The sequence below is a fragment of the Ovis aries genome, chromosome 25 (genome assembly GCF_016772045.2).
Source record: "Ovis aries strain OAR_USU_Benz2616 breed Rambouillet chromosome 25, ARS-UI_Ramb_v3.0, whole genome shotgun sequence".
In the NCBI taxonomy this organism is placed as follows: domain Eukaryota; kingdom Metazoa; phylum Chordata; class Mammalia; order Artiodactyla; family Bovidae; genus Ovis; species Ovis aries.
Genome location: NC_056078.1, coordinates 18,582,995 through 18,606,510, shown reverse-complemented (window position 1 = coordinate 18,606,510; position 23,516 = coordinate 18,582,995). Strand labels below are relative to the sequence as shown.

General features: G+C 36.5%; 1 protein-coding gene across 4 annotated transcripts in view; it reads left to right on the top strand.

Moving 5' to 3' along the window:
- JMJD1C (jumonji domain containing 1C) overlaps positions 1–23,516 on the top strand; it is a 321,244-nt gene that overhangs the window by 281,502 nt on the left and 16,226 nt on the right. For all 4 annotated transcript variants that reach the window (XM_027962302.3, XM_042241158.2, XM_060406499.1 and 1 more), the window contains 12 exons: positions 5,702–5,903; positions 8,214–8,428; positions 9,359–9,511; positions 11,868–11,957; positions 12,568–12,695; positions 12,887–13,100; positions 13,602–13,816; positions 14,524–14,802; positions 17,499–17,667; positions 18,376–18,466; positions 18,952–19,082; positions 19,455–19,577. In XM_027962302.3, the coding sequence (XP_027818103.2) occupies positions 5,702–5,903; positions 8,214–8,428; positions 9,359–9,511; positions 11,868–11,957; positions 12,568–12,695; positions 12,887–13,100; positions 13,602–13,816; positions 14,524–14,802; positions 17,499–17,667; positions 18,376–18,466; positions 18,952–19,082; positions 19,455–19,577 (2,010 nt within the window). The remainder of the gene's footprint in view (positions 1–5,701; positions 5,904–8,213; positions 8,429–9,358; positions 9,512–11,867; positions 11,958–12,567; positions 12,696–12,886; positions 13,101–13,601; positions 13,817–14,523; positions 14,803–17,498; positions 17,668–18,375; positions 18,467–18,951; positions 19,083–19,454; positions 19,578–23,516) is intronic.

The following is a 23,516-nucleotide window of genomic DNA, read 5'->3' as shown; positions in this document are numbered from 1 at the left end:
CCTCCCAGCATCACAGTCTTTTCCAATGAGTCAACTCTTCGCATGAGGTGGCCAAAGTACTGGAGCTTCAGCTTTAGCATCATTTCTTCCTAAGAAATCCCAGGGCTGATCTCCTTCAGAATGGATTGATTGGATCTCCTTGCAGTCCAAGGGACTCTCAAGAGTCTTTTCCAGCACCACAGTTCAAAAGCATCAATTCTTCAGCACTCAGCCTTCTTCACAGTCCAACTCTCACATCCATACATGACTACTGGAAAAACCATAGCCTTGACTAGACGGACCTTAGTCGGCAAAGTAATGTCTCTGCTTTTGAATATACTATCTAGGTTGGTTATAACTTTTCTTCCAAGGAGTAAGCATCATTTAATTTCATGGCTGCAGTCACCATCTGCAGTGATTTTGGAGCCCCCCAAAATAAAGTCTGATACTGTTTCCACTGTTTCCCCATCTATTTCCCATGAAGTGATGGGACCGGATGCCATGATCTTTCGTTTTCTGAATGTTGAGCTTTAAGCCACCTTTTTCGCTCTCCTCTTTCACTTTCATCAAGAGGCTTTTGAGTTCCTCTTCACTTTCTGCCATAAGGGTGGTATCATCTGCATATCTGAGGTTATTGATATTTCTCCCTGCAATCTTGATTCCAGCCTGTGCTTCTTCCAGCCCAGCGTTTCTCATGATGTACTCTGCATAGAAGTTAAATAAGCAGGGTGACAATATAGAGCCTTGACGTACTCCTTTTCCTATTTGGAACCAGTCTGTTTTTAACTCCAGAACTAGTTTTTCTCAGTTTGCTTATTTTTTTAGGTATGTTGCACAATGCAGAAAGAGGTTCATAGTTCCACTATCTGTGTATTCATCCACATGCAGTATATGAAATATCTGTGACAATGTGGACATCAGAAGTACTTCGCATAAACATTTGGATGCTTAAAGGCTCTTATTTGGGCCTTTTCTGTGAATGAGGTCTTTCCCATATGCCTGTGTGGGAGCCAGAGGCAAAGTGAACGAGAGAAAAGCAGGAGGATGGAATCATAGAAAAGGACAGTCAGCAGTGAAAGAACGAAGGAAACCAAGCTCAGCTAGAGACGGAGAGGCTGACAGACTGAAATGCCAGCATAAGAAGAAAGAAAGAGAGGGAGATTGACAAAAGAGGATACAGGATGCGTGCCATTCATTTGAGAAGTGGAACGTATACCCTGTTGCTTTTTCTCTCTGCAGTGTTCTGCTTACTTCCCTAATGAATTCCAGAGGCTTACTGTGGTCTATAAGTGTGATTTCTCTTTTGTTTCACAAAACATTTCTTTTAGTGTTGAGTATTCAGATACTGTAGTTAAACTTAAAGAAAACAGAGATAGGAATGTTCCAGCTTTTAATGCTTATGATATTGTTATCAACTTAAATTTATAAAATTAACTTTTAATGAAGTATATATTCTGTTTTCATTTGGAGACAGTGACTATACATGTTTCCAAGTAAGTTTTAAGACAAACTGGAATCAGCACTTCCCCCTCCCCAAGTTGTAAGGCTTAGTTAAATCTCCCCTAAAGTAAATAACATTTAGCATAACACAGACTACTTTAAGTCCCATTTATTCCCAAGTCCAAAATAATATTAAGTGACTATTAAACACCACCTGTTAATTATGGGGAGAGTTGGTTGGATTTTGTTCTGGGCTCTCTAGAAAAGTTCTTTAAATTGGGAGTTCATAAATTCTAAACCTGAGTGGGTTATTTCCCTCATGGATTAAATCTTTGTCCTTTTCATGTTCATTGCAGTTATCATCAATCATAGTCAACTGAAAAAAGAGTGAGGTCTGTACATAGTGTAATATGATTGCATGGATTATTATACATATATAATCATTACACAAATATAGTGTGGTTTTTTTAGTACATTCTAAAGCCAGGTATAATAGAATTTGCTTTATCTGCTATTTTGAAATATCTTCATGTCTGCGGCCTTTTGTTAACTGATAATTAAAAGTTATCTGCTTTTCCTTGACTAATTTTTTAGATAATATTGTTTTGTGTACTGAAATTACCCATCAAATTTAAATTTAAGTCTTGTGATACACAAAAACAGTGGTTTAACTGTTACCCAAGTTCATTTCTATACCTCAAAAAAATATTTTGTGGGTGATGGCATGTATCACAGATTAAAGGTTAGTGTGTATTTTTCTTATTTTCTTCCCCCTTAGTTTTCTGTTGCTAGAGCAGTTGCTTTAAGGATTTGCTGAAAATTAGAAAACTAAGGTTGAATCTGGTATAAAGGAAGAATAAATATCCATTGAGTTAGATATTTTTTTGTTGGCCAAGTGTCTCAGTCTCAAACTTTTAGATTTTAGATGGCACCAATAAATTATATACGTAGAATTGAAAATGGAGTTTTATTTTATTTACTATTCAAATAATATTACAGTAAAATATATAGATGGATTTCAGCATAGTCACATTTGGCCTAGGCTAGAAGCAAAAGATATAATATCAAAAACAGACTCTATATGACCTTATAAATTATCTTTATAATTTATTCATTTACTGTAAAAAATGGTCTACGTGTTCATTTCTGTCACAGAATTGAGAGTTGCTTTGAAATGAATGTCTCATTCTTTTTTATAATACTATATTTAAATTGTTCACAGTAGTATGGTTATCCATACTTCAAATGGATGTTCCATTGTCTGGAATGTAAAGGTATATTGGTTAATAGTCCTTTTTCAGTTTAAGTAGAAAGATTTTACTTAGTTTATTCTGATATAATAAAGTAGTAAATAAATGTGGAGAAGGAAATGGCAACCCTCTCCAGTACTCTTGACTAGAAAATCCCGTGAACAGAGGAGCCTGATGGGCTGCTGTCCATAGGGTCAGTATGCTTGCATATATTGGAGAAGGAAATGGCAACCCCCTCCAGTGTTCTTGCCTGGAGAATCCCAGGGACGGAGGAGCCTGGTGGGCTGCCATCTGTGGGTCACACAGAGTCAGACACGACTGAAGCTACTTAGCAGCAGCAGTAGTAAATAAATGATTGGAAGTAGTATACCAAAAAGTATCAGCACTATTCTGTTGTTCATTCTGACTTCTAGAAGCTCTAAATTTTTTAATATAGTTCATCAGAGAAATCTGTCTTACACACAATGGAAGAAATAACAAGCCTTTTACACAAGCCTTCTGAAAACATTTTTTATTCCATAAGTGGTATTTGTTTGCCCACGTATGTGTTTCTCTAGTGGATTAAGCCAAATGGTTCCTTGCCTTTTGTTAGTGACAAAACATGTAATTGTAAAGAACCAGGAGCAGTCATAAAAGGGCTTGATACTGGCGCCTGTTTGAAATGGGCCACCCTGGAGTTTAAACCCCGTGTTAAGATGTATGTGATCTTGCTGCAGTTGTACTGTGCATGCTATCAACAGGTGATAGTGAGCACTCGGGACACACAACAGTTCTGCTATGTGCTTCTGCAAAAACTATATAATCTCAGGAGAACACTTGAACTGCCTCTGATCCATAAAATGGGCATGAGTAGTAAGCACGATGGTAGGAAATAGTTTATTCTTTCACCATGATAGAAATAACAAACTGTAAACCTCAAGTCTAGCGTATAACTGGATTAATATGGGCAATATGAGTATGCTTACAGGAGTCAACAAATATTTGCTTGTCCCAAAATGTAAAGCTTCTAAGTGAATATATTTTTAAAAATAGAAGAGGCTACATTTAATTTAGATATGATGTTATGAGTTCTTGCTGCTCTATCAGTTCAGTCGTGTCCGACTCTTTGCGACCCCATGAATTGCAGCACGCCAGGCCTCCCTGTCCATTACCAACTCCCAGAGTTCACTCAGCCTCACGTCCATCAAGTCGGTGATGCCATCCAGCCATCTCATCCTCTGTCGTCCCCTTCTCCTCCTGCCCACAATCCGTCCCAGCATCAGGGTCTTTTCCAATGAGTCAACTCTTTGCATGAGGTGGCCAAAGTATTGGGGAGTTTCAGCTTCAGCATCAGTCCTTCCAGTGAACACCCAGGACTGATTTCCTTTAGGATGGACTGGTTGGATCTCCTTGCAAGTCCAAGGGACTCTCAAGAGTCTTCTCCAACACCACAGTTCAAAAGCATCAATTCTTCGGGGCTCAGCCTTCTTCACAGTCCAACTCTCACATCCATACATGACTACTGGAAAAACCATAGCCCTGACTAGACGGACCTTTGTTTACAAAGTAATGTCTCTGCTTTTGAATATGCTGTCTAGGTTGGTCATAACTTGCCTTCCAAGGAGTAACCGTCTTTTAATTTCATGGCTGCAGTCACCATCTACAGTGACCTTGGAGCCCCAAAAAACAAAATCTGACACTGTTTCCCTGTCTATTTCCCATGAAGTGCTGGGACCGGATGCCATGATCTTCGTTTTCTGAATGTTGAGCTTTAAGCCAACGCTTTCACTCTCCTCTTTCACTTTCATCAAGAGGCTTTTGAGTTCCTCTTCACTTTCTGCCATAAGGGTGGTATCATCTGCATATCTGAGGTTATTGATATTTCTCCTGGCAATCTTGATTCCAGCTTGTGTGTCTTCCAGCCCAGCATTTCTCATGATGTACTCTGCATAGAAGTTAAATAAGCAGGGTGACAATATACAGCCTTGATGTACTCCTTTTCCTATTTGGAACCAGTCTGTTTTTCCATGTCCAGTTCTAACTGTTGCTTCCTGACCTGCATATAGGTTTCTCAAGAGGCAGGTCAGGTGGTCTGGTATCTCTGAGAATTTTCCACGGTTTATTATGATTGCTGCTCTATAGATGACTGATTACTTGAGCCAGTGTTATAACAACAGTTAAGTTCAAGTTAATAAATGTGATTGAGCAATGATGCAGAGTACAGTAGATAATTTTTTCCCTGTAAATATTACACAGTATAGTGCATTTGAGTTTTGTTTTTCTAGACTTCCCTGATGCCTTTCCTTTATACCATCAATAAAAACAGCCAGTTTAATATTAGTTTTTTTCTTTCACATCCTTCAAACCCTTTTATTTTTCTAAAAGATACTGCTTCTATCAATATATTGATATCAAATGGAAGGCATTATAATAAGGGAGAGATATTAGGAGAAGAATCTTAGCCCTCTTCCCACAAATATATTGTGATAAAATCAGCATTTGTCTTGGTTCACACTTTCCTTGCAGAATCAGATTAAATATTTCAAAACTACATAAATACATTGAAACTAGCCTATAATTTCTAGAAGTATTAACTTTTGGTCTTTAGGATCTTCATGTGCATTTTGAAAGAGACTCTTCTGACGTATACCTAATTTATGTGTAGAAGAACTATATTTTTAGCTCTAGGTTACCATTGAAAATGAACCTTTCTCATGTTTGCTTCTAAATAGATACAAATATTGAACGTAGGAAGATTTCAACCAGTTGGAAATTTCACTTAGCTGTGCATTTCAATCATACTGAAGTTAAGAGTTCATTTGATGAGTAGAATAATAAAAATGCTATTGATTTTTTAGTTATAATGAATACCTAGGACTGTAATCTTTTTTTTTTTTACAATCTTAATATATGGTCATAATTGTATGATTGGCGTGAAATTTTTTTTTTTTTTTTGCCTTCATTCCAAGTGATCTTTTCAGTTGATTTGAATATTAAGGAGTTTACCTTTGTGAAAAGATACATCTTGCTAATACTTTCTACTGGTTTTACAGCTGGCATCCCTCGTTCAGTATTGAAGGATTGGCGTAAAGTCAAGAAGCTGAAGCAAACTGGGGAATCCTTTTTACAGGATGACTCCTGCTGTGAGATAGGGCCTAATTTGCAAAAGTGCAGAGAATGTAGACTTATTCGGAGTAAAAAGGGAGAAGAACCAACTCACTCACCAGTGTTTTGTAGATTTTACTACTTTAGACGGTAAGTTGAAAATTTGTGATGGGAGGAAAATATGTTAATAGATTTTGGAAGTTATACTGTCATTCTAAGGGTCTTTTGGAGATGGGAATGAGGCTTTGAGCCTGTGTTTCTGAAGCGTTATAAAAGCATTGTAAAAAGATACTAAATTTAGTCTTGTGTGCCAATTTAACAATAGTTAAATCTTAGACTAAACTCATATTCTCACTGCTAGTGTTCATAGGGCCTTCCTCTTCTGAGAGATTTATTCTTCCTTAAGGAGAAAATGTTAGTATTTTTTCCCTAAATGATAGGAAACAGCAGTTTATTTGTATAAAACAAAATAATGTCACATTTGTATTTGCATTAGCCACAATAGCAGATAGTCTATAAATCTATGTACTATAAGCATTATAAAATGACTAGAAGGATTTGTTAGTAGCATGCCACATTTCACAGGTTGTGGTAAACAAAAGCAACTTAATAGTTACTAACTTACATTCTACTGTAATATTAGTATTACTAAATCATACTTCAATACCAAAAGTTTATACATTTGTAAGAGTTTAATAAACAGCTGGGTAATCCCGCCAGTAGAGACTAGTTGATGCCTCAGATTCCAGAATCAATCATTCCTGGATTTCAGTTCCAGCTCCATCCCTTAGTTCTTTATTAACTGTGGTAGGATTATAGCTAAGCCTGTCTCATCTGCATAATAAGAATGATAGTGGTACCTGCCTCAGAGATTTCATGAAAGTGGAATGAGATAAAGTACACGAAGTCCTTAGCATAGTCCCAAGCTTGTATGAAGTGCTCCTCTGATGTTGCAGTTATTTTTCCAAATCGTCATCTTCATCTTCCTAAGAAGTTAAGAAGCACTTTGCTCTGGCAAATAAAGGTTCTGTAGTGCAGTGGAGATCCCAAAAATATGTGTTGGTAGGAACAGAATATCTCTCCATGGTTTTTCTAGACAGCAGTCCCCAAAGGACAAACAACTTCAAAGAATTGTTACAGAAGGTAGTCCACATGGAAGTGCAGAGAAGATGGAAAAGAAGTCAGGAGAGTAGGTTTGAAAAGATCAGAAAACCTTTGTGAAGGGCTCCCCTGGTGGCTCAGTGGTAAGGAATCTCCCTGCCAACACAAGAGACACAGGTTTGATCCCCGATCTGGGAAGATCCCACGTGCTGCCGAGCAGCCGCAGCTGTGGAACCTGTGCTGCAGAGCCCAGGAGTGCTAGAGCCCATGCTTCACAAGAGAAGCCACCAGAGGGAAGGCCACGCACCACCACTAGAGTAGCCACCAGCTGTCACAACCAGAGGGAAGGCCACGCACCACCGCTAGAGTAGCCACCAGCTGTCACAACCAGAGGGAAGGCCACGCACCACCACTAGAGTAGCCACCAGCTGTCACAACCAGAAGAAAGGCCACGCAGCATGGAGCACCAGCACAGCCAAAAAGAAACGCATTGCCAAAAAACCTTGGGAAAGTTTTAAGGAAAGGTAGACGCAACACAAACGGAAATAAGAATTGTAATGGAAGGAGAAAGTTAATTTTTTAAGAAAAAGAGGGAAAGGTAATAAAATGACAGGGAAAAGTGGTAAACGAATGTTGCTGGTATTGGTCCGTTTGAAAAATACAGAATGATTTGTAATGTAGTACTGATACCCTCTTTGAGAATTGAGTGAGAACAAAAATAGCTGAAAAATAACCATCAGCCTGCAGGAAAATGGCAGTTTTGCCTTCCGTTTACCCTAAATGGAACCTGAATTGAGTGGGTTGCATAAATTGGACAGCAGAAGCTAAGAGAAGGAAGTACTAATGGATTTCCTAATACACTATTTCAGTCTTGTTCCTCCAAATCACTTTAATAAAGTGTCATTTTAATTAATGAAGAAAATGTACTTTTTAATTTAGCATTTTAAAAAATCTCAGTCTTCAGGTAATTTAGAGCATTTTCAACTGTAGAGGTTGCTACTTTAGATTATGTATAAAGTAACTGCATTGCTCAAGGCAGCTTTTGGCCAGCATTTAACTCTTGTCATCATGAACCACTTGGATAGTTTTCATTTGATTAGAGTTAAGTAGTTAAGTGATAGGAAAGATCTTATTTCTTGAAACAACTTGAAATTGATCCCACTTTTTGCCATTTGTAAGCACTATGGGAGTCAGAAGTTGGTTAAATGTGTTAGTAAAGTTTGTGTATGTGAAGAACCACCCTATTTTCATGTTTTTTAATTGTAAATGTAATTTATATTAAATATAAATTCACTGTATAACTTTTTAAGCCTGGACTTGTGTTTTGTTAGTTAATGCTTTTATATTTTAATGTTTCAGATTGTCATTTAGTAAAAATGGAGTGGTTAGAATAGATGGTTTCTCTACTCCTGACCAGTACGATGATGAAGCTATGAGTTTATGGACACATGAAAATTATGACGACGATGAACTAGACATAGAAACGTCAAAATACATCTTGGATATAATAGGTGATAAGTTCTGTCAGTTGGTAACATCTGAAAAAACAGCTTTGTCCTGGGTGAAAAAGGATGGTAAGAAAGTTAAATACTTAGAACATGCAACTATGCACATTTCGTTTTAAGAATTTCTCTTTGGGGTATGTTTCATCCATGGGAGAAGTCCTTAATCTTACCTTACCTATGCTTGTTTACTTTTAATTTGATAATGACACTTTTTTATCTGCAATACATCCAAATGTATTTAGTTAATGTCTTTTCCACTTGAGGTTGAATTGAATGATTAGCAGTTTGAAATGACAATAACATTTTGGTAATAATTGAGCACAATAAAGAGTCTTTGAATGTGAGATTGGGAAATTTCAGCATTTGCCATATAAAGACATACTCCATCCCAGTTATTTAAGCTTTTTGTTCATCACAGTCTTTGCAGTTAGATAAATTTATATTTGAATCTCAACTTTGTTCCTTGTTTAACTGTATGAATGTGAAATGGGAATGATCACTACCTCATAGGTTTGTTTATGAAGTATTTTGTTCACTAAGGAAAGCACCTAACATAGCAGGTGCTCCAAACATTGGCTTCTTTTCCTTCGCATCCCTTAAGTCAGTAGCTCGTCCCCCAGGGGACATTTTGTATCTGAAAGGTGCCAAACTGAATGAAATAAAAGGTGCCTTTCTTTGCTAACTGGAAAGTGCTGGGGGTGTAGAGAAGTAGCATCTTAATAGGTGGAAGCCGTAGATGATACTCAGCATCCTACTCTGCACAGGTTAGTCCCCCACAAAAGAGAATTATTCACGCAAATGTCAAGGGTGCCAAGAGTGAAGAAGCCCTCCATTAGATGGAAGTCTTCTGAAGAGAATTTCTAATTACATCAAGAAATCTGCTCTTGATCGTTAATAAATCCTTTGAAATCCTTGGTTTAATGGTTTTTGTGCATTTCTGTGAAAATTGTATGGAAAAGAGCATGTTTGCCTTTAAATTTTTATTTCTCTGTATTTCAGCCAAAATTGCCTGGAAAAGAGCAGTGAGAGGAGTCCGGGAGATGTGTGATGCGTGTGAAGCAACATTGTTTAACATTCACTGGGTCTGCCAGAAATGCGGATTTGTGGTCTGCTTAGATTGTTACAAGGCAAAGGAAAGGAAGAGTTCTAGAGGTTAGTTACAGCTTCATCTAAATTGAAATTTTTTTTATTAAGATAGTTTTCTTTAGGACCACTGATCTGGAAAATTAGATGAATTAGAGGCTTTTTTCCTTGCCTTCCTTAATTACGTATATAATAGGAAATTTTGTGAAGTTTATTTTTTTTTTTAAGTTAACCACAGCTTGTTGAAACAGCTAGATTTTCTAAAATAAAACTATCTATACCTTTTTAGTCTGATTAGTAGATCCACTCTCTCAGGTAGATATTTTCTTAATGTAGCCCAAATTTAGGTTAGGCTTTGTTGCATTCAGAGTCCACTGTGTCAGAGCCTGAACTCCCTTAGAGGACCTATTAATTATATAGTCAAGCAACAAAGTCACAATTGAATACTTGCTAGAGTGAACTGATTCTTCTAAAAGTTGGTCCATAAAGCTAAATCAAAATGTTTAAGAATATGCTGCCACTAGCACTGTTTATGCCTAGTTAGAAAATGAAAAAGTCTTTTATATGTTAAATGAATTTTTAAAATTCTAGAAAAAATAAAATGGCACAAAAACAGTGCCCTTCCTGCTGGAAGATATTAGAAAGTTTAAAAAGAAAGTAATTTTACCTTTTTCTCCTGCTGTCCAAGTGTTTTAGATAAAGTTTATCCAAGACAATTAAGGAAGTAGCTACTTAAATACTAGTAACCTGAAGGTTTTGGGGGGTCTAAGGAAATGGCAACCCACTCCAGTGTTCTTGCCTGGAGAATCCCAGGGACGGGGGAGCCTGGTGGGCTGCCGTCTGTGGGGTCACACAGAGTCAGACACGACTGAAGCGACTTCGCAGGAGCAGCAGCAGTCTTAAATGAGAGGATTCAAATCGTGCAAGTATTAGAAGAAAAATCACATTTAATGGTAGCCTATTCAGTATCTAAAAGCAGTGAATGTGATTTTCGTTGCAGGCAGCTCTTTTTCAAAGTGGTGTGTCAGACAGATGAACTGTGATTTAGCCATCAGTGGCTTTTCCAGTGATAGGACTACTAAAGCCTCACCCTTTTTCTTACATACCCAGCGCTTACCACAGAGCCCTAAGCAAGTGGGGGAGCTCCACAGCTAGTTGTTTCTGTGGTCTGCACCTTGCACCTATGTAAAGCTACAGTAAGGAACGCACTGAAGGCCGTTAAGTATCTTCAGAACCTTAAGAATCTATTTGAATATTTTTGGTTGAGAGAAGAACTAGCTGCACTGTTACAAAACTCCATTCCTTTTTACTGGTCCCATGTTACTTTCATTTTTCCTTTGCCAGATTAAAAAGAAATAAATGTATTTCTTATATTGTATGCATATATAAGCATGACTCCTTTCTTAAACAAGATAAGTTGTGTATATTTAATAAACCTAAGTTGTGTTGCTGTCAGATGCCATAGTACTATTAATTTTGAAAGTACAGTCTGTCGGTCAACCATAGATTTTTAAAGTACAATCTATATGCCTTGAGTTGTATTGTCTTATAAATATATGAATATATATTTGTTTTATTTATATATCTCCTTATTTCACTGATAAATATTGCAGTAAGCTCACACTGACTAGGTTATAGATATATAGTGGTAACTAACCTAAATATCTAAAATATAAGTAGAGAACATTTACAAGTTATTATGTAGGTTTTGTAGGGAAAGTCAACACTTTTAAAATCAGTTTTTGTCTTGATTTGAATTTTATTTCCTCTGAAACTTTTTGTAAAATAGTTCTGGATTTTTTAACGTTGAATTTAATGAGCTTTTTAACGTTTGTTGAAGCTCTTACAGCCGTATCATAAGTAGTTATCTGTATCATTAGTCTCATAGAAGAAGATCTTGGGATCAAGGTGCTAAACTTTTTCCTGTGTATGATATGCCTCATGCTCTGTGTGAATACACTGACTATTCCAGGTATGGAGCCTTGTTGCAGTAATAGCTATTAAATGCTGTCTATCAAGTTGAAGCTTTTTACATGTCTTGTGACGGTTTATGTCTGACACATTAAAAAAAATGAGTTGGCAGTAGCCTCAAACTGAAAAGTCTAAGGTACCAAGATCAGGCCTAAAGCCTGTTTGTCACAAATAGCTAAGAGTAAAAAATTAGCTACAGGAAAGATTGAGGTGACTAATACATTAATGAGACTAAAGAACAGTCATTTTAGAAAAGGCTAGTAACATTTCATATGTTTTGTATCTTGTTTCTATAAAATTCTCAGAATAGTGGAAATGTTTGGTTATTTTTCTTTTAAGAGGCATATGAAGCCTACCATTGACATTTTATATAATTGTTAGGCTCTTTATATATACCATCAATTTTATAATTACAAAACCATGATTGATATAAAAGTGCATTATAATCTTACAGATAAAGAATTGTATGCTTGGATGAAGTGTGTGAAGGGACAGCCTCATGATCACAAACATTTGATGCCAACTCAAATTATCCCTGGTTCTGGTAAGTATAAATATACATTAATGACTTAGTGTAACAGCTCTTCATTGTTCCAGATTACTTAGAAGTAGATAGTAGTAGTAGAATGAAGAAATAAGGTTTATCTAATCTTAAACTGTTCTTTTTCTGTTCTTAGAATCCTCTGTAATAGTTAGCAGGATAAGCCCAAACCCAGTGATGAAGAAAGCCACAGAGGAACTATTTTAGGTGGAGAAAACTAGGAGTTCTTCGGCTGTCCAGTGGTTAGAGCTCCATGCTTCCACTGCATGGGAGCTCGAGTTTGATCCCTGGTTGGGGAACTGAGATCCTGCAAGCTGTGCAGCTTGGCTGAGAAAGTGGGTTGAGGGGAACCAGAATGTAATGAAAAAGAGTATATTAGATTTATTTATTACAGGTTATTCTGCCTTTTTTTTTCTTTGATCATACTGATTTTCCATTATAGAGGTAAAAGAGGAAAGAATAGAGAACATGAATTTGGTTGAATGATCTAACCTGAAATAGATAGGAGGGATGAAGGAAAAATGGAAGAAAAGTGAAGACACAAGAAAAACAAAAATTTTTTATAATCTTAACAACTAATGATAACCTTTTAATTAACCATTATATTTTGTAGTTTTGACAGATCTTTTGGATGCGATGCACACTCTTAGAGAAAAATATGGTATTAAATCCCATTGTCATTGTACTAACAAACAGAATATACAAGTTGGAAATTTTTCTCCTATGAATGGTGTGTCTCAAGTGAGTGAAAATTCTCTATTCAAGTAAACTGCATGGTTAAAGGAATCAACTTTGATATTTGAAATCCACTTTAGGACTTAATGTTTTGTAAATCATGTTTCCTATGTTACTGTATAAATGTAACCTCTACTTTTAACTCTGAATAATTGAAGAGATAGTATTTTTAAAATTCAACTGTTCTACCTTTGTAGGTTTTACAGAGTGTTCTTAATCACAGTAATAAAATTTCTCTGTGCATGCCTGAGTCTCAGCAGCAGAGCACCCCTCAGAAGCCTGAAAGTAATGGCAGCAGCAGTCCAGGGAGCGATGTGAGCACAGACAGCAAGTTAGCTCCTCCAGAATCCCAGTCACCCCTGCACTGGTTAGCAGATCTTGCAGAGCAAAAGGCCAGAGAGGAAAAAAAAGGTAAATCTGATTGATTGTCTGATAGAAGATTTATAATCAACAGAGGACTATGATACATTAATGTACTACTGTCCACTTAGAACACTTTAGTTTTGTCTTTTGCTTGCACTGTGGCTTAGGGTTAGTAAAACATGTTTCTTACTAGGAACTCAACTTCCTATGATCATATCAAAGCTAGGTGCAGAATCATCTGTAGATGAGCACATCAGTAAAGCCACCAGCGCAATAGATTTGTAACTTATCTACACTTTGTCCCTGTCTTAGCTATAGCATTTTTCACTTGTGACAGGTGCAAACTCACTTTCATGTCTAAAATATTGAGGAAGGCCTTCTCATATTCAAACTATTTGACTCCTAAAGGATCTAACCCATCCTCTGGTGTGTGCCCAGGTACTTAAATCACTAGTGCTTTCATCTCTTACTGTAATTGTATGATCCCTTTGTCTGTACTTTAATAGCATGTTTAATTTTATTTGCATTTTTTAAAATGTTTTATTTTAGAAAACAAAGAATTTGCCCTTGAAAAGCAAATTAAAGAAGAGAGAGAACAAGATGATCCTGATTCTCCAAATAGTAGAACATCACCTCCTGTATCCCAGAATAATGAGCAAGGTTCAACATTACGAGATTTGCTGACCACAACTGCTGGCAAGCTACGCGTGGGTTCTACAGATGCTGGCATTGCCTTTGCACCAGTTTATTCAATGGGAACCCCCGTGAGTGAGAAGCTAGATTTTTGTATTTCATATGGAATTCTAAATTTAAGAATTTAGATTTGGGGTCTTTGCTGTGAACTACATGATAGATAGATGCAGATGCAATCAAATATACCAAAGTACTGCACATGTTCCTATCTGCGTTATAATTCTGGTAACTTAAAATCCAGAGATTTTCTTTTCCAGGTGAAAAGAGTTGAGCGAGGGACATTTTGATTCCAAAACCGCCCTAAGATACTCCTTCAGAATTTGAAAAGCATGTATCTAATTGGGGGGGAGGGGGAGGGGTGGATGCAAATATAAGTTTTCTTACTTAAAATATATAGACATCAATTTTTGCTTTTTCACCAGAAAGAAAATAAAAACAGAATAATTGCATAAGCAGACACAAATTTTTAGCAGCTTTTAAAAGTTGGGAGAGTCTTCCTAATCTCTATTCCCTCTACCCTGATCCTAAAACGTTATGAAAGTAAGAAAGACCACACTTCAAGTTTCTGCAGATCCCACAGTTTTTCCCATGGAGACCCCTCAACTTCTGCTTCCCACTGCCAGGAGCAGTGTAGGCACTAGAGACCCAAATCCATTGGCTGGATTCTTGAAGCCAGATACATTGTTTGTGGTGGTGTTTGCTATGTTAATGGAAAATTAAAGCAGAGGTTTCCAAATGTAATCGTTTCTGTTTAAAATATTTATTTTTTTCTTATTAGAGTGGTAAAAGTGGAAGGACTATGCCAAACATTCTTGATGACATAATTGCTTCAGTTGTTGAAAACAAAATTCCACCAAATAAAGCCTCTAAGATAAATGTAAAATCAGAGTTCAAAGAAGAACCCAAAGAGAGCAGAAAATGTGCCATGGATGAAAACAATAAATTGTACAGTGATATACCACATTCCTGGGTCTGCGAGAAGCACATTCTGTGGCTTAAGGATTATAAAAATGCTAATAATTGGAAGCTTTTCAAAGAGTGTTGGAAATATGGACGAGTGAGTATTTTAAGCTGATTTAGTATGCTCTGGGAGGGACTGAAGCTGGTTGAGTAGGAAAAATGGTTTTCTCCTTAGGACTAAAGAGAAAAGGGAAAGATAATCTTGACACTTTTGGGTTGGAAGATATCAAAAGTTATCAGAATGATTATTTCTGAATTTTGATTTTTGGGCCAGATTTTTATTGATTAATAGGGAAGCACTGATTATTTGATGTTATAGTTTCAGTTTGCTAGTGAGCAGACTTCTAATAAAGTCATGTATTTACAAAGTTTGGTATCGCCTTCCTTTCTTTACATTTGTCTTTTAGTCCAGTTAACAGATTCATATCTGCTATTATAATGTTAATACTGAAAGCATTTTTCTTGAACTGCTAAGTGTAGATGTTTTTGCCTTTGACTATAGGACATTTATTTATAAGTTCATCAAATCTTAAATGAGAAACTCCATTATTTAATTCTGCTCAAATAAAAGTGACTTTCTATTTGACCAGTTTTGACATAATAATGTTTGATACACGTTTCGGGTGGTGATCTACTACATTAGTGCATAAACTAGGGATTTGTATGACTTAGTGTCCTGTTCAGGTTTTTCCTTGCATTCTGGAAAACATCATTGCTGTTTTACTTCATTTTTTTCATTCAGTAGATAGTTATTGAGCACCTAGTAAAATCTAGTCTCTGTGCTTGGCCAATAAGAATATAAAAATAAATAAGTTATGAGTAAGAACCATTTTAGCACAATGATTCTTAATCTTTTTAGGTCACTAGTCCTTTGCAAAATCTGATGATAGCTTGGTCCCTCACCCCAGAAAAAATATATATACAGTATTTAATACATATTTTTTTGGTTGGCTCTGCCTTGAATCCCTGATGCCATTGCTAGGTCGCAATTTAGACAACTTAAGTTTGTGTAGGCTTAAACAGCCTCGTAAGTAAATATTTTTAAAAATATGTTAAATGTGCTAAGAATTTTGTCTCAGGTACTGTGGAAACCTGAAAGAGTGAATGGCTGAGCTAGAGGACTAGTTCAAAAGGGCTGGTAGTCTAAACTGATGTTGTCTCAGGGATTTTTAGATGGGTGGGAGGTTAGAAATAAACAGGATCAGGTGTTCGAGGAACTGTTCAGTAGCCTTGATTACCTGACATAAGAGTTTTGTGGGGTAATGATGGGGAAATGAGGTGTTTAGTTATAATTCTGAGGGACCTTTATATCATGCTAAAGAATCGAATTTTATCCTATAGACGACAGATTTAATTGAATCAAAGTAATCAGGTTGACTTTTTAAAAATTGGAATATAGTTGGTGTACAGTGTTATATGTCATGGGTGTACAATACAGTGTTCACATTTTTTTAAAGGTTATACTCCGTTTGTGATTGTTATAAAATATTGGCTGTATTTCATGTGTAGTACAGATCAACATAGAATAACACAGCAAAGCAGATTAGAAGTTGAATTGGAAGGGAATAAGACTAGAAGCAAGGGGTCAAATTACAAAGGCTTTCAGTATTTCAGGAAGATGATGATGATAGTAGCCTAAGAATTCTGCTTGAAAATATTCTAATATATTTTTTAAATTTTACTTTTCCCAAGCTGCTGGTTACTGTAATAAGGAATGTTACAAGGCTGGATAGAAGTATTACTGAATAGACATAATAAGGTCTGGAAATTAATATGTGAATGATCAGCCATAGTTAATTATCTAATAGCTGACCTGTTTTAATAGTTGGATATATTATTAGCCCATTGAAAGGAATTTTAATGTTGCAGTTACCCAAGTTGTTAACTTCTTATTCTTAGTGTAGTGTTTGTTTTATGTTTTTGACATATCTTTTGTGATAACAACCTTAGCTTGAGGTTATTCTGCACTTATGGCGCCTCATACTTTATGTGTTTTAAGAGTATGTAAAACAATATCTTTTATAAGAGACTCTATAAATCACAACTTTGTGTTTTCTTTTTACTTCATTTATAATAAAGGATTAAAAAAAAAACTAAAAATAATGCATCAGATTGCCTTAGAGATCTTTTTTTGACATTGGCATTCAAGTTTTAAAACCTCAAATTGGTTTCTGGGTTAGAGAGTCTGGAGGGACTTGGAATTCATGTGATTTCAAAGAACGAATTGACTTTCAGGGAATCAGTCATAGATTTTAAATTTATTGTTGTTGTGCTTGGTTGTTAATATTTTTATTTGTCATTATCTTTGTAGAGGGAAAGAATATGTGCGTGTTCTAAGTGATATGAAATCAAAATGGATATAATTTGTTTTAAGCCAAAAGACTATCTATTTAGAAATCTCATTACATATGTACAAGGTTATGTTTTTTCTTTAGAAATGAATCTGTAAAGAAAATATGAAAACATCATAAATTGCTTAAAAATGAAAATTTTAATGTAGCCTTTCGGACTCTTTCCTGAAAAATACTACATATTATAATTACTGTTTTCAAAAATGACAGTGTACTCTGCCAGTACATGGCATTCTTTTACCACTTTTTCTCTTTGAAAATATATTGTGAACATCTTTCCAGGTCAGGAACTATTTTTCAAAGCTGCTTTAATTCTCACAGTTTGTCATTAATTAGTCCGTAAATTCAACATGTTAACTGTTTTCTGTATGTTGTGTATAAAATCAAATTTTTGAAGTGTCCATGTATATCTTTTAACTTTTAATTATCTATCGTTTATAAGCCTGCAGTGGTTTCTGGCGTGCATAAGAAAATGAACATTAGCTTGTGGAAGGCGGACTCAATTAGTCTCGATTTTGGAGACCACCAAGCTGATCTCCTCAACTGCAAAGACAGCATTATTTCAAATGCCAATGTTAAGGAATTCTGGGATGGTTTTGAGGAAGTTTCAAGTATGTTGTTTTTGTTGTTGTTGTTGTTTTACTGTTTTCTTAAACTTGTCTTCCCAAAATGATAAATTGGAAATACATTGTTTAGATCTTTGAAACGTTTGTATTATTTGTTTTCTAGTAAAAAGAAACAAGTACTTGGAATCAAGAGACTGGGTCCTATTCCTGTCTCTGTCCCTCATTTCCTTTGATGATACAGAAGTCATTTGGAAATAGCCTGGTGAGCCAGTGGTTAGGAGTCAGGCTTTCACTGCTATGGTCCAGTGCTATGGTTCAGTCCCTGGTGGGTGAACTCAGGGGGCTCAGTGACTGCCCTCGCCAAAAAAAGTCATTCTGTTTCTTTATGCTGTATTCAGTATATTAATATTCCTGGGGAATATTTTTGGCAACCAACCCCAAAAACTTTCGAAACTTGGATTAAATACTTTGTGTAAAACATTTTGAAAAACTAAAAATGTAAGATTATAATTTTAACCTTAGTAACAGTTGTAAAGAGGTTTTTTTTAAAGAATTTTTTAATGATGTTGCAAATATCTACATAAGGAATAAACATCTTTATACTACATGAATACATAAATAAAAGCATTCTTTTAAGTACCTACTGTATGATAATAGAGGTATTCATTCATTTTATGTTTTTTTCCTCTTCAAACATTAATAAGAATAAAAAGACAAAAATTATCTTTTTAATAATCAATTGCATTCTTATAGAACGGCAAAAAACAAAAAGTGGAGAAACAGTTGTTTTAAAATTGAAAGATTGCCCTTCAGGAGAAGACTTCAAGACTATGATGCCAGCAAGGTATATTTTTTTATACTTGGCTATTTTGACTCTTGACTTTTGAGGTTGAGCTGAGATTATCCAAGGAGTGAGATAATGAACTACAAATGTGAGCTTTAAGTAGTATCTTCCTCAATTAAAAGGAAGTAAGAAAAAAAATTACAGAACTGAATCTCTGTGGTCTCAGCAGGGGAATGTGAATGTCTTTGCTAGGGCAGTAAAGAAGAGAATGCTCTGTCAGAGAACAGGAGGCCCTGATTGGAACCTCCCTTCTCTTGGTGCTCTCAGTTTGCTGTGTTTAGGGAAGCAGAATTGCAGTTTTAGTCAGAATCCCTTCTATTCTTTGCTTATCTGTATATTATGCATTCATTTAAACTTTGAATGAAGCCAAGAAAAGTTTTAACTGTTAGAGGCCTTATGGAAAGCATAACAACTTGAACATTATATATTTGAAAATACTTAAGAATGTAAATCTATATTTTAAAAAAGTCAATGTCGTTATTCAGATATGAAGATCTTTTAAAAAGCCTGCCATTGCCAGAATATTGTAATCCAGAAGGAAAATTCAACTTGGCCTCTCATTTACCGGGATTTTTTGTACGCCCTGATCTAGGACCCAGGTTGTGCAGTGCTTATGGTGAGTATATATTTGCATTTCTATCAGCTTGAAGTATGTGGAATTTTAAATAACTTCTGACCAAAGATAAATTGTCTAATCATTTTTAGATTCTACTAAATCTGTTTCATTAATAATTCTTTCAAATATTTTTTGAAGCAGACCAGTGGTATATTAGGTATTAATAGCCAGGAGTGTAAAAATATAGTTACATTTTCTATTAACTTGACTTTTATGGTATATTTCATGGATATTTGATGTTTTGTGGGCAGGTGTTAGAATAAGGAGACTAAAGCTCAAATTATAACAGACTTTCCTCATAGAGTTGATTTTGAAAGGAATATGTAGGGTATATAAAGTATGATGTTAAATAAAATTTCATTTTATACACAGGGGTAGCTGCTGCTAAAGATCATGATATAGGAACAACAAATCTGCATGTTGAAGTGTCTGACGTTGTAAATATTCTCGTCTATGTCGGCATAGCAAAAGGAAATGGCATTCTCTCAAAAGCAGGTAAAGAAACTTTAAGAATAGTGGTGTTTTGGAAAAGCAGTTGAATAACCACACCCAGTAGTACTATCCAGAATGTCAGCCTCTGAGTTAACATCAAAGATTACCCCCAAAATTGCAGTGTATTTAGGGATATTTAATACCCATTTTGAGCTATGATTATTTTACCTGGCTTTTTTTTTTTTTTGACACAAAGGATTTTCAATTTTAAAAGTGAGTTAAATTCACGTTGAGGACTTCCCTGGTGGCTCAGTTGGTAAAGAATCTGCCTGCAATGCAGGAGACCTCGGTTTGATCCCTAGATCAGGAAGATCCCCTGGAAAAGGAAATGGCAGCCTCCTCCAGTACTGCCCTGGGAAATCCCTTGGGCAGAGGAGACTGTCAGGCTACAGTCCATGCAGTCACAAGAGTCGGATATGACTCAGCGACTGCACCACCACCACCAGAAAAAGAATTGGGTTTATTTTTGGCTGTGCTGGGTCTTTGTTATGTCAGGCTTCTCATTATGCTGGCATCTCCTGTGGAGCACACTCTAGGGCTCAGGCTCAGAAGTTGGCTGCATGGGCTTAGTTGCCCTGTAACATGTGGAATCTTCCTGGAGCGGGGGTCAAACCTGTGGTCCACTGACAGGTGGACTCTCAACCACTGGACCACCAGGGAAGTCTTAAAAGTGAATATTTTTTGTTTACTCTTTTCATATTATTATTGAGTGTATGAAAATAAATGGTAAGCTCACTTAAAAACATTTAGTAAAGAATAGAAACTAGGTCTTTGTTCTGAAGACGATGAAGACATGTTCATAACTCAAGCATGCTGTTTTCCCTTCTGGTACCAAAGAGAAAGGGGCCTTTTTCCTAAGTAGAAATAAATTTTCTATCCGGTGTGTAGATTTTAGATCCTGCCCTCTGGGTATCTTTTTGAAACCTTGTTCCATCTCTACCCATCTATCATTCCCTTCGTTACAGACATTGGTCCTTAAACTTTTCTTTTTACACTGGCTTCTTTTCTGAGAGTAGGAGCAGACTTTAGACTTTTCACCTTTCTCACAGAACCTTCTTCAGATCTTGTCTCCTGGCCACTGTCCTGTTACTCATGCATTCTTCGCCGTGTCTATCACCTCCCTTTCACGTTTCAGTTCAGTGCAGGTTGTCCCCTGCCTGCTGCCCCGCTGAGATTACTGTTGCTGTGGCTCTCACCGACAGTCATGGTTCAGTACAGTGGTTTCTTTCTGGTCGTTTTATTATTTAAACCATCTGTAATAAATGATACTGTTAATCACTGCCTCTTCTTCAAATACTGACTGTGGCTTCAGTAATACTACACCTTTCATTCTTCGTATAATGGAATCACAGACTTTTCTAGAGTTATAGACTCTATTCCCATTCTGGTGTATGTGCACTTCCTGTGAAACTCTATACATGATTTCCAGCCACTACTTAGTTCAACAGTTTTTTCTGGAACCCAGAATGTATCTGCAGCTTAGTGGCGAGGTGCTCAGGACCTGGCGGTTTATTACAGTATTCACTCTGATCATGTATATTTAACAGCGTCTGTAATACACAAGGTGGCTCAGTGGAGAGCATCTGCGTGCCAGTGCAGAAGACTCGGGTTCAATCCCTGAGTCAGGAAGATCCCCTGGAGAAGGAAGTGGCAACCCATCCCAGTATTCTTGCCCAGAGAATCCCATGAAGAGAGGAGCCTGATGAGCTACAGTCCATGGGGTCAAAAAGAGTGGGACACAGCTTAGCCACTGAGCACACACACACAGTATACAAGCTAAATTCCTCCAAAACTATAGAAACTCATAGTTTCTCAGCTAATTTAACTGTTACAGTCAGTAAAAAATCTTACCTCCCCCACTCCCAAGAATTTGAAAGTCAAGCAAGCCTGAGTTATAGTCTGAGCTCTAGCACAGAAATGTGTGTCCTTTGGTGCCAGGTTACTTAGCTTTTAAAAGCCTGTTGTGCCACAGAGTTAGAGTTACCCCTTTGAATCTGTGGGTTCCACATGTGTAGATTCAACCAACCAAGGATAGCAAATAATTGAGGAAAGAGAAAATTCTAGTAAGTTTCATAAAGTAAAACTTGAATTTGGCTAACACAACATTGTGCCCCAATAAAAAAATAAAAATATGCTCTACTCCAAAAGTTGCTAATTCTGCCACCCAAACAATGAAAAAGGAACCTGCTGTGTCCAGCAATTGTTTGCATGGTTTTCATATTGTATTTACAGTCATTTACATGGCATTTACACTATATTAGGTATTATACACGGTCTAAAAGTACACAGCGTGAGGGACGGTAAAACACTTCACCCGTTTGAACATCTGTGGAATTTGGTATCTGCCATGGGAGGGTGGAGGGTCCTGGGACCTCCCTTGCAGATGCTAAGGAAAATCGTTTGCACCTCACTGTGCTTGGTTCAAATTATCCCCTGTAGCACTCAGTCTGCAATACAGAGGTTATTGTAGGTCATACAACCTGCTCTTCTCCCCTGGTTTTCCTTCATGTCCTTAAATGCTAGAACTTTTTCATCTTCCTAGTTCATCTCCCATCCCTCTTTTTCATACCATAATATTCGGTCTTTTGGGAAAAGCCCATTAGCACTGTAACTTTTGGACTTTTTTAATCTGCCAGTTCTCATTGTTGGTCACCATATAAAGGAATGTTTTGGTGCCTACTTAGAGCACATGCTTTCTCCTCCACCTGCGATGGCTCCCCGACTTCTGTGTCTCCCTAGCAAATTCCTATATTCATTTAGATTCCTCAAAACAGATCAGATCAAGGTCTTTATCAAAGTGTAAACCTTTCTGCTCCAACAGTCATCTTTGTCCTTGTGATTTCACTGTCATAAAGTGGGAAACGTGATGTATTCTTTGTAGTAGCTTTTAAAAATTCACAGAGCAGTAACAATTTTCTTTATCTTTGTCGTTCAAAGATAACATTTGACAGGGGACTTCGCTGGTGGTCCAGTGGTTAAGACTTCGTGCTTCGAATGCAGGGGATGTTGGTTTGCTTTCTAGTTGGGGAACTAAGGTCCCACATGTCTGCTATACAGTGAGGCCAAAAATAAAAACTAAGAAAAAAATTTGAGGACTGTACTAGTCTTTCTGCATCCTTTTAACTTGTATGATTGCACTTGTGATATTTTTGTTTACTTACACTTATTAATAGCCTCTTTTATTCCAAGAAGTCTTAACTAATCCCCAGCATTCTAGGACAGTGTTTGGTATATTGTAAACATCTAATGTTTGACTTCAAAAAATCTTTGCAGCTAACTTTAAAAAAGATTTCACTATCATAAATTATTAAACATTTGATATATTCTTTGTGTTAAGCAATGGATTTCCTTTTCTGTTAAAACATTTCTTTAAAATGTTCATTGTAGTGAAATCAGCAGTTTGAAAATGATGACATTCCTATACTTCACTCATAGATTAACCTTTGTTTATACATACATATATATGCACAGTTTTTAATTTGTCAACATATTAGCAGAATGGCCTGATCCATCCTCAGTCATAGCACCTGAAGGATTAGCACTTGATTAATCAGTAATAGTAAATGAGACATTCTGCTCTGCCATTCACTAGTCATGGTAATGAACAGATCCTTTCTCCTCACTGAACCTTTTTGCTCAGCTGTGAAATAGAGATTATGATCCTTGCCTGATAGTGGTCAGGAAAGTCCTTGGGAGTTACGAAATGCTGTGAGTGTGTAACGCTGTTACGACCACAGTTTGGGACAAGAAGAAAAAAGGTGGTCAAGTTTGAGTAAAGGTCCTTGAGTTTTTATCTCCTGTCCTTGGTTTATGGAAAGCAAATGAACTGGGAATCGTTCTTATCCCCAGGTACCCAGGCCAGTGTTCTCTGCTCTTGCAGTTATCACGGTTTTCATGTATAACTGAGTTTATCTCCTGTCCAGTCTAGTCAGGCACTGTGCT